Consider the following 11,992-nt stretch of genomic DNA (forward strand, 5'->3'; position numbering starts at 1 on the left):
GACACAAACGGCCCCGGCCGCCGCACAAAGGGTCCGCACAACAGCTATCATTAGAGATAATTGCAGGAAACTCATTCAGCAGAAAGATGAAAGACACTTGTGAATACAGGGTAATTTTGCAAATTGCTGCTGCACACATGTGTCTAATCTAATTCTGAAATTGCCGCTTTGAGGTCTCTTTGCCAAGTGGTGCTCCGGGAAAGAATCGCAGATCGTGGAAAAACTTACTTAAAGCTGATAGTAACTTCCCCTTCCGCTGCACCACGAGGACATGAGCGATTCTTATGAGATTGATTCATAAACACACACACACACACACACAAGTCTGAATCTGTGCGACTGACTGATCAAAACTCTAATATAAATGTCACAGACTTTCAAAGAGCGATAAACCTTCTGCTGCTCTTTAATGCAATTATACTGCATGTGCATTTAAAGGAGAGTGTTACACATCTCAGCAGGTGTGTGTGTGTGTGTGTGTGTGTGTATATGTGAAAGAGAGAGAGAGACACCAGAAGTGTATTTGGGAACATCCAAAAGCTTTGGGACACTTCAATGCTAAAATTATCGAAATATCAATGATTGGATATTTGGATATTGTTTTATTCCAAAAAGGTGTTATTTTAGTATTATGGTTAGGCTTTTAACACAATTACTATTAATATCTTTCTATATAAAGTCTATATAAAATGACATACACTACTGTTTATAAATTTGGGATCTTTTTTTTATTTTTTTGAAAGAAGTCTGCATTTATTTGACCAAAAATACAGTAGGGTGTGGGGTGATAGAAAATACAGTTTGTACAGTATAAAAACCATTACGCCTATGTAATGTCTCCATAAACCATAAAAAAACATCTGTGTGTTGTGTGTGTGCGTGTGTGTCTGTGTGTGTACGTGTGTGTGTGCGTGTGTGTGTGTATGTGTGTGTGTGTGTGTGTGTGTGTGTGTGTATGTGTGTGTGTGTGTGTGTGTGTGTGTGTGTACCTGAGCGTCACACAGGCGCAGGAAGTCCACGCTCAGGTAAGCTTTAATGCCATCGATGGCTCCAGGCAGTGTGACTCCGCGCAGCAGCAGGACGGTGAGGACGACATAGGGCATCGTGGCTGTGATCCACACCACCTGCACACACACACACACACACACGCAGCATGAATGTCACCGTACAACATAAATGCATCACATTTATACGATGCTTAAACTACCAAACAATTAAACATTCACTTATATTCCAAGAACGTAACAGCTGCATGACAGCTGTAAAGTAAATTTGTGAAGAATGGTGTTGTGAAAGTTTGCAAGCACATCTAATCCATCAGAAACACTGATTGGTTGATGTTTGCTGGTCTCCTGGTCTGGCCAGTCTGCTTTGTTTTAGAGGGGCTTTGTGCGCTTACACATTAAACACCAGTCTGGAGAGAGCAGAAGACCAGCAAACCACCGTAGGTTCATGTAAGATCTCTAACCTTCCCTGAGGTCTTGACTCCCTTCCACAGACTGAAGTAGAGCACCACGATGACCACAGCCAGGCAGGAGGTGAGCTGCCAGCGCGGCAGACCCAGGTCATCGATGCCGGAGCTCTTGTGAAGATGCAGCATGCCCCGCCTGCAGATCAACATCAACACATGATCATACTCTACACTCACGGGTTCAGGGGCCAGTTGCAGAAACTTGTTAAGACTGTGTCTTAAGAACTAGTTTGACCAAATCTAGTTTGAGTGACGAATGGAGCTCAAACGTAGTTCACGGCGTGCCTGCAGCATCAGCTGACACTCTGCTGATCGTAATTCCTCCCGCTACAATTAATAAGAAATATAAGTTTCTTATATAAGACTTGCCATAGTCTGTCGCACAGACATGCGCTTACCCTCCTCCATCCCCAGAGCCCAGCCCAGAGGCAGCCCGATCAAGAGTCGTAAATATCAAACATGTCTCAATCGGGAGCAGTTAAATAATCGTAATGACACCACACAATAGAGGATTTTTGGGACAAAAAATAGTTTGCGACAAGCTTCAAATCGGGCCACACCCCCCGATCGCTCAGGAATGCAAATCGGCCTTAAAGGGGTCATAGGATGTCCATTTTCCACAAGTTCACAAGTTGATATGATTCTTTAGGGTCTTAACAAAAAGTCTATAACATACTATTAACATAAAATTTCTCAATGGTAGTGTAAAAAACACCCTTTTTACCCTGTCAAAATCAGCTGTTTTTAGCAAGCCGTTCTAGTCCATGTCGCTTTAAATGCTAATGAGCTCTGCTGACCCCACCCCTCTCTTCCGTGGGGTGACGAGCAGACTGTAAACTTCAACCGCGGAACTTGCTAACTAGCACATTATTAGGAAAGGCGCTTTGCAAAGATTCATAATAAACCCTAACTTGAATTGAATTGAAAAGTCTTGAAGCAAAAAAAAAAAATAGATGACTAACTTTTTAAGACTAGTCTAAACAGTTCATGCAGCCGGCCCCAGGTCAGTGTTTGTGAAGGTCATGCGTACGTACTCAAAGTACTCGAGCGCCGGCGTGGTCTTGTACGTGTCGTTGAGCAGCGTGGAGTTGAGGTCGGAGCAGTTGGGACTGTTCCAGGTGTTGTTGCAGTGGATCCAGGGCAGCTCCCCGGAGAAGCAGGAGAACAGGTAGAAGAGAGCCCAGGCGATGATCACGTTATAGTAGAAGCCCACGTACAGCGAGATCAGGATCACCGTGAAGCCCACACCTGAGCAAAACCAGCAGAAACATGAAGATACTCCTGCTGGAAACACCATCAGCTGCTCACCGGCTTATGTTCCGGACGATGGTGTGCCGGTTAACTAACTAGTTTAACTAACTCGTTTTCACCATACAGACCGTGCTGGTCAGTCAGCCTATGGTAGACCACCAGCTAAAACAGCACCAAACCAGCACTAACCTGGTCTAAGATGATCTTTTCAGCAGGGATATTAGATGACGACATTTACATTTAAATTCATAACATAAAATATAATATAAAAAATAATATACAATTCAGATGAGGGAATCCATAAACTGCACTGAGTAAAAAATGGTGTAGGATTTACTTTAACAATTTAACAATTAAAATTTTCACTCAGAAATTGCTAGTAAATTTCACAAATAATAATAAAAAAAGGCAAGTAACATACTGAAACAAGATATTTTGTAGTAGAAAAACTGAAATAGTATTTTCTCTGTACTCCAATAATAATTAATTTATTAATTAATTAATTAATTTATTAATTTATTTATTTATTTATGCATTCATGCATTTATGTATGTATGTATGCATGTATTATTTATTTATTTATGTATTTATTTATGTATTTATTTATGTATGTATTTATTTATTTATTTATTATATCCTACATTTAAAAGGACACAAATGAAATTAGCATTTATCTTCTCAAATTTATCTTAATATCATTATTAATTTAATTTACTTTCATTTAAATAATTAAAGTTATCATAATTTTTTAATGATAATTGTTTCTTTAACTTTTATTTAGCAAAAACTTTGGTAAAGAACCCCGTTAGAACATGATTTTACTCATTGCACTCAGGAAGTGACATCATTTTGAAGTAAATAATCATAATAATTTTTACAGTCATTTTTTACAAACATTGTCATGTTGATTATATTAACAAATATACATTATTAATAACCCTATCAATAACAACTGTATCAATAACCTATAATAATAAATACATAGTAACTGTAAAAAATCACAAATTAGCTACTGGCTGCTGAATCAAAGCATAATTTAGACTAAATTTCCAACCCTGCCCTCTTGGGGGGTTTTCTTGAACATTTTTGAAAAATGAAAATTTGAAATGTGTTTAATTCTGAAGCCCAAATCATGTCCTGAATTCAGTTAACAGGACAAAAAAAAAAAGAAAAGATAAAGCAAACCACATATAAAATAGATTTCGCTCGTTGCATTTCACTCATTAGCTCATATAATATTCTTCTTCTTTTTTTTTTTCATTTTGACCTACTGACCAACGTTTTCTCCTTACATTAAGTTTTTGCTACTGTTTGTGTAAATGCCAGAAATGCAGTATTCACTGCAGTCTTTACTCCTGAAGTTCCTGCAGCACGTCAGTCAATCAAAATAACAGAAAGACTCACAGCCGGTGAACCACAATCAGAGCTAGTCTGAGTTTTCAGAGTTAGTTTTCATAAACCCCCCGTGGCTCGTCTAACGGAGCTCTTTGTCTGAAAGCAAACAGCAGGATTCTCCCGTCACACATCAGCAGCACATGTGTGATTCCCGGCTCGCACAGGCCATCGATCCTGAGGAAGCAAACATGTTGATCAGCGCTAATTACAGTAATCTCTCCTCGAGCGTCAGGCTCACAGAGAGCCAAGCTTGTGATTAAAATGTCCGTCTCCGTCTCTCTCTCTCCGCGAGACGCTTGACAGCCGTTATGGACACACAAAACAGGCGTTTTTTTAGGAAACAGATGATGCTTTGTCAGCCCTGAAGAGTGTTCACAAATACGGCTCTACACCAGGTTTAGAAATATACAGATTCAGCTGAAGAGCATTCACGGTGATGGACTGATATCACTTAAAATCCAACATGCATCAACAATTCTAACAAACCAGCACCAGAACAGCTGATATATCCAAAAAACTAGCGGGTGTGATTATTTGGAGAACAAGAAAGTCCCAATTCTCTTCTTCAGATCAGCACATTGGTTTCTTTAAAGCACTTCTCCTACCACATCAGAAAGCCTTTTTTTATTGTGCATATTTAATCTGCTATACCACATAAAAAATATAAAAAAATCCAACTAAAGTGTTAGTTTTGTAAATAAATTGTGTTGCTAAATTATGTTATGCTAAAGCCTTTAGATCAAAAAGTTGATCAAGATTAAATGTGTCCAAATATGTCCAAAACCAGTGATATTTTATTATAATTCATACTAGTATAGTTTGTATTAATATTTTGAATTTTAGTTAAATCTTTAGTATTTTTGTCATTTTTATTCATTTTTTTAAATGTATATGTAGTTCTTATTAATTATATTTTAGTTTTATTTATTTTAGTACAGCAAGTTAGACTAAATGGAACTGAGAAATGCTGCTTAGGTGAAATAAAATGAGTTTAAGATATGTAAAGATATTGTTTTGTTGTCTTGTTTATTGAGGAGCAGTGAAGAACTTACGGTCACGGTGCTTCGGTATCTTCTGTATGCTGGTGTCATGATGCGATACCAGTGAAGTGACACAAAATGTGTGGCCCACCAACAACTGAGGCCTGGCAGGCAAATTTCATACTAAAAGCCCATTTTTCTGTCTTCCATTTGACTGCAGATGATTTGAGCTGGAGATAAACAGCACCTGTCCGCCGTTTGCCGTGATGAGTTTGTTTCGGGAACACAAACACCTTCTGCCTCGAGAGCCAGTGCACATCTGATCATAACAGCACTGTCACCTTTAGACTCACACAGGCCAGAGGGTCATAGTCAATCACACACTAAGGGAAACTTTCTGAAGGTCACGTACCTTTAAAGATGGGGCAGATCTTCCAGACTCCTGCTGCTCCTTCACGGTTGTACTGACCCAGAGCTAGCTCCATATAGAAGAGCGGCATCCCAGCGATCACCATGAAGAAGAGGTACGGGACCAGGAACGCACCTGACACAACCGCACCATTACAGAGCACAAGCATACTCAGATATAAATGTTAGAGTAAGAGTGTGATGCTGAAAACTCTGAAATAACACCAGTGGAAATCTGGGAATCATGTCATGACGACAAATGAAAACTCGCTTTTATTTGAGCTTCTTCTTTGTCTAGATTCACTCTGAACAGAGGAGCACTGCTTTCTTCTCGAACTGTTACAACTCAGTAAAAATAATCAAATTAACAACTAAAATGTTAGTTTTGCAATATGATATAATATAATATAATAACAAACTTTAGTTAAAAAAAAATATATATAATAATAATAATAATAACCAAAATGTCTACAAAACTCATTTTAAACATTTAAGCAAAAGCAAAAACGTTTTAGATAAAGTAATCAAGATGTAAAGTATGGCAAATAGTTTAGTGTTATTTTAGTATCATTAAGATACTGTTATAGTTTTTATTCATATTTTTAAATTTAAATTTAAATTTATTTGTCTATATAGTTTTTATACATTTTAATTTTTGTTATTTTAGTATATCAAGTTAAACTAAATGAAAATGTGAACTAAACTAACTAAAATTAAGAAAAAAAATCAGTTAATTTTTAAAAAGCTTTTTAAATTTATTATTATTATTATTATAGTTAAATATAATAACCCTGGTCCAAACTGGTGATGTACATTGAGTTCACAATATTGGTTCATCAAGGTTTTACAGGCTCTATGTCGTTAAGATTTTACATTTTAAATCAACATCTCTCTTGATTTCTCAGACCGTTTAATTTAGCTGTAAATGGCCGATTTCCACAGAAAATCTATATTCCTGCAAAAGTTTAATCAATCTCATCCACATGGCTTTGTGAAGCACGTCTCAGACTTGTTCGTCTCTCACCTCCACCGTTTTTGTAGCACAGGTAAGGGAACCTCCAGACGTTGGCGAGGTCCACGGCGAAGCCGATGACGGACAGGAGGAAGTCGATCTTCTTGCCCCAGGTCTCGCGCTCCTCTCCGGAGGGGTGCGTCTGACCGCTGGGACTGACCAGAGCCGAGGAGGTGAACTGCACCCCATTCTGCTCCTTCACCAGGATCAGCTCCACCTCTTTGGGGCCGGCGGTGCCGGAGGGTTTGACGGGGGCGATGGCCGAGGACATGTGTGTGACCGGGAGTCTGCCTCTTAGCATGGGTCGCCGGCGGGCCGTGGAGGACGAGAGAGCGGCTCAGACGCAGAAGCCTCTCTGACGGGATGAGGAGAACAGAGATGGACGCGAGGAGGAGAGAGACGGAGGGAGGAGCAAATCAGCCATGTTGATCAGAGATCCAGATCCGACAGAGCTCGCTAAGAGTCTGAACTAGACCGATCTATTCCACAGTCCGCAAATACAGCACATGTAGAGCCATTCGAAGAGAAAGCACTTCAAAATAGTCATTATGTTGTAATAAACGTGTTATTATGTTGTAATAAACATGTTATAAATATTTTGGAACAGCCAAAACCCTTCTAGCAAATGCCACAGGTATCTAAATGAACTGTTTTACTCAAATCAAAACATTTAATCACCAAATAAATTCTTCAACTAATGAAAATCATTTTAAAATATATCTCCTTACAGTTGTACTGTTTACAAATAATGTTCATACACTGACAAAAATGTTTTTGTTTTTTTTATGAAAAATTGCTAGTAAATTTCACAAATGGCATGAACTGAACATGAATTTTGGAAGTAAAAAGAGTGAAACAGTATTTTCTTGTAAAACATACACCAATTATTTCTCTTTCTTTAACAGTGTTTTATTTTTATTGATGTTTTATTGCTAAATAAAGACCAAAGTGTGGTTGAATTAACTGATATATATACACAGTAAAACATTTTTTTTTTAAAGTTCCAAATAAAATAAAGATGATTGTAGTACAGAGAAAATATTATTTGAGTCTTTCTACTTCACAGATTTAACATTTAATTAAATGCTTCACTTGTTACATTGTAATTATCTGTGAAATTTACTTGCAGTTTCTAGGAGACATTTTTTTCACCACATTTTTTTTTCCCAGTGTATAGAATAAATTCAACAAAATATTAAATTAATCTGACCACAATTAAGCTGCAAATATTGAAATGAAAAAAGAAAACCACAATAATCATAGAGTTAGTACAGAATCTAATTTCTATGACAAACTCAACTGCAGCCCAAACAAGAGCACAAAACCTGACTCTCTGAAAAGCAGCAACTGTTGAGTTTCTGAGATCTGAACTATCTGTCCAAATAGCAATCATGCCATAAAAAGTGTAAAAGCATAATAAAATTCTACCTTCAGTGTGGGGTAAAGCACTTCTTCAAACAGCCTCTTACTTCTCCATGCGTTGATGATCCTCGTCAGTGTGTGCAATAATTACGGCCATTCTTTGCGAATGCAGACGTGAATGAGGAGCGTGGATGGTCTATCTCCCACACAGGTAGAAGCAGACACTCTTCCACTGACCACAGCCGATGGAATATGAAGGATGAGCACCTTCCCATGTCTCCTCCTCCTCCTCCTGCTCTCTGACACCTCCTCATCTGCTCCTTCATTTCAATAAATCTCATCAAATCCAGAGCAGAAGCAACACCAGGAGACAATGAGGCTGCTTTTCAGAGATTATCCTGAATTGCATTTCTTCCCCTTTTTAAAACAGTCTTTTTTTTTCTTGTTTTAAGCAAAACTCAACAGTTTAACAGTGAAACAAAACAGTTAGATTTATGCTTAAAACAAGAAAACCAAACCAAACATATCTCATTTTAATTTCTCAGTGGTTGGTCTTTGCTAAAGACACCTGATAAAGTTTTATTTTTGGACCTAGAGCTGTAAAAAAAGATGAAATAAATAAATAAAAACTAGATCGTTACAGTATATTTTACAAGATAATACTATCTCAGTCTTTCTGCTTCCAAATCTTATATTTCAGTGTGCTACCTGCTGTTTCTCTATAATTGTTTGTGAAGTTTACTAGCAATTTCTGAGTGAAAGTAATTTCAAGTAAATCCTACACCAGTAGTTTTTTTCACTGTATGAAATAAATTTGGAAAGCAGCAAGAACAACTTGATGAGAAATGTTTACACTGAGATCGTCTGATTGCAGACCATGTGAGAATACAGAGGAGAAACGTCTGAGGAGCAGGAGATAAATTTGCTCTCCATTAACATTAATGGAGAAACCACTGAGACACTGAGGAGATCTCAATGGCCCACAGCACTGCTCAATGAATGAAATGAACGTGTATGGTTTTAGGGAAGCGTGTGGCGTGATTGTGGCGATGTGATGATATTTCAGCATGTTAATCTTGGCCTGAGGCTGAGCATTAATCATCTGAAGACTGCATCTGTTGAAGTGAGACAGCAGTTTGGCTCCAGCGCAGCAAATACCAGATCAAATGGAGGTTATCATCTTACCCTTTCACACATATCACAGATTCACAGCCAAACAACAAGACCTGTGTTGATGATGAGAACACAAACCTTCATCTGACTCTGCCAAACCAAAACACTTCAACAGACAGTAAAGAAGATCAGAATTCATCACCGTTTACAGAACATACAGCAGATTCCGTGAGACAGTAACCCATCCGGTTACTAATGTAACCTCGGTTCCCTGAGATAATAGGAATGAGCGTTGCATAAACACGTTTATGGGGAAACTCCTGTAACTCTGAATGCTGAAGCCTAATTTGCTCACGTTTGTGTAGCTGCACAAACATATGGCATTTCAGCCCGCCAAAACAGGTGGAGTCAATTGCTTACTGTCAGCACTGAATGCAGTTTCAACAGAATCTTTCGACTGATAGCAACAGTCATCGACTCATGTGCAGCAGTATAGTGCGGCAGTCTACGCAACACTTGTTCCTGTTATCTCAGGTATCCGAGGTTACGTTAGTAACTGGAGCGTTCCCTTTCGAAAATGGTCTCTCAATTTGCATAAACACGCTTATGGAGAATGAGTCCAATAGCGCCGTGCTATAAATAAGCGTTGAACAAGAACAAAAGCAAAAAAAAAGCCACTCTGCAAGCCCAGCCCGAGAACACCCAGGGTCTACATAACAAAGACCTTTTCCAATCATATAGGGGATCAAGGTGATCAGGCAGACAAGATCCATGTCTGAAGGGCAAGGACATCCAAGTTATAAAACCTAGGGAAGGTAGAGAGTGAAGACCAGCCGGCTGCCACACAGATATCTCTGATCGAGACTCCTCTGGAGTGCTGCTCTGATTGCCTAAAGTGGCTAGAGCACTCTACGTAAACTTTAAGAGCCCTAACCAGGCAGAGTGCATTAGGTCCCTGCTCATCTTCTGATTTAGGAAGATCCCGAAGAGTGATAACCTGTGCTCTGAAAGGAGTGAAGAGTATCTTGAGCATATAGCCGTGTGTTGGTTTGAGGATGACTTTAAAGTCATTAAGCCCAATCAAGACAAGAAGCGCTGAGTGAAAGTGCTTGCAGATCGCTCACTCGCTTGACTAATGCTAAAGCCAATAAGAGGGCGGTCTTAAGCGACAGAGGCTGTAAGTCGGCCGACTGGAGCGGCTCAAAGGGAGGACCTCGAAGGGCCCTGAGGACTGTGGATAAGTCCCGGGTCAGCACAGTATGAGGATGAGGCAGATTCAATCTCCGAGCTCCCCTCGGGAACTTAACAACAAGGTCATTATTGCTGACTGACTGGCCAGCCACAAGAGTGTGATTTGCTGCAATAGCTGCCACATATACTTTGAGCAAGGAAGAGGTGTGCCCCTTATCCAGCAGCTCTCGCAAAAAGGTTAGAATGGATGACACGTCACATGAGGACGGGTCCTCATTTTGGACTGCACACCAGTCAGAGAACACAGACCATGTAAGGGCATAGAGGTGTCTCATAGACGGGGCTCTAGCCTCCAAAATGGTGTTAGTTATCCTCATGTGGAGCTGTCAAGACACCATATGTAGGAACCAAACATGAAGGCTCCACAGCTCGGGCCAGGGCTGCCAAATCAAGCCTCTTGCTTGGGAGAGGACATCTGAGGGAGCAGGGCAATCAGAGGGAAGGCATGCAGACAAGCGTTCCTTTGAGAAGTAAGTTGGGCAGTGAGAGTCTTCTGAGGCGAGCAGGTCTACCTCTGCACTCCCGTAGACAGACCATATTTTCTGAACCACTTGGGGGTGTAGTCTAGTGTCTAGTGTAGTCTTCCAAGGAGCCACAGCTCTGATGCAGCGGTGGGTCACCTTAAAGTGAAGGCATCCCAGGCGCCAAGTGTGGGATGGTACATGGGCATTGAGCCAGAATTGGAGGGGCCGCATGTGAAGCCATGTGAAGCAGACCCAGAGGAATCACAGAGGAGGCAGCCGACATGAGGCTGAGCATACTCTGGGAAACTTTGAAGGGGTGAGAAGTCCCCAATGTGAACAACGCCGTTAGGTCTGCATCTGGGCCGAATCGATAACTGTCTCCCCCTGGCTGGGAGACAGAATGCACTTGGCTAAATACATTTTGAGCCCAAAGCACACTAGGTGACTAAGCAGCAGTGTGAGCAGGAATTTCCTGATCCGATCTGGCTAACACAAGCCAATTATCAAGGTAATTCATAATGCAGATTCCCATCTGTCTCAGAGGGGAAAGAGCCACAGCCACGCACTTCGTAAAAAATAAATGGAGCCAGAGACAATCTGAAAGGCAGGACTGTATATTGATAAGCCACCCCTCAAACGCAAATCTCTAGAATGGTCTGTGATGGGGGGCTATTTCAGGCATGGGCAAACTCGATCCTGGAGGTCTGGTGTCCCTGCAGAGTTTAGCTCCAGCATCAAGCATGTGTCTTAAACGTGTATTTAGAAGTTTTTTGAAAATGGCTAAAGATTCAGCTGCTCGGATTGAGATAGGCAGGTTGTTCCACCAGCTGGGAACAGTCCAGGAAAAGGTCAGTGAGAGTGATTTTGTGCCTCTTTGTGATGGCACCACGAGGCGTCGTTCACTTGCAGAAAGCAAGGTTCTGGAGGGCGCGTAGGTCTGAACTAGCATGTTTAGGTATATTGGTGCAGTGCCAGTGGTTGTCTTGTAGGCAAGCATCAGTACCTTAAATTTGATGTGAGCGGCTATTGGCAGCCAGTGCAAGCTGATGAAGAGAAGTGTGACGTGAGCACTCTTCGGCTCGTTGAAGACCACTCTTGCTGCTGCATTCTGGATCAGTTGCAGAGGCTTGATAGTACATGCAGGAAGGCCGCAAAGAGAGCATTACAATAGTCCAGTCTGGAGAGAACAAGAGCTTGGACAAGGAGTTGTGCGGTCTGCTCTGATAGAAGGGTCTAATCTTCCTAATGTTGTATAAGGCAAATCTGCAGGACCGGGCCACTGCAG

The 11,992-nt window shown here is 40.5% G+C and overlaps 1 protein-coding gene across 1 annotated transcript in view; it reads right to left on the reverse strand.

Moving 5' to 3' along the window:
* slc6a3 (solute carrier family 6 member 3) overlaps nt 1-8,097 on the reverse strand; it is a 17,446-nt gene extending 9,349 nt beyond the window's left edge. The window contains exons 1-6 of the mRNA XM_016576654.1: nt 7,946-8,097; nt 6,530-6,872; nt 5,510-5,641; nt 2,506-2,719; nt 1,469-1,607; nt 990-1,124 (exon numbers count right to left, since the gene is read on the reverse strand). Coding sequence (XP_016432140.1) covers nt 990-1,124; nt 1,469-1,607; nt 2,506-2,719; nt 5,510-5,641; nt 6,530-6,818 — 909 coding nt within the window. The 5' untranslated portion in view covers nt 6,819-6,872; nt 7,946-8,097. The remainder of the gene's footprint in view (nt 1-989; nt 1,125-1,468; nt 1,608-2,505; nt 2,720-5,509; nt 5,642-6,529; nt 6,873-7,945) is intronic.
* Nucleotides 8,098-11,992: the final 3,895 nt, after the last annotated feature.

This window comes from Sinocyclocheilus rhinocerous, unplaced genomic scaffold, assembly GCF_001515625.1.
Source record: "Sinocyclocheilus rhinocerous isolate Xijiao unplaced genomic scaffold, SAMN03320098_v1.1 scaffold264, whole genome shotgun sequence".
Classification (NCBI taxonomy): Eukaryota; Metazoa; Chordata; class Actinopteri; order Cypriniformes; family Cyprinidae; genus Sinocyclocheilus; species Sinocyclocheilus rhinocerous.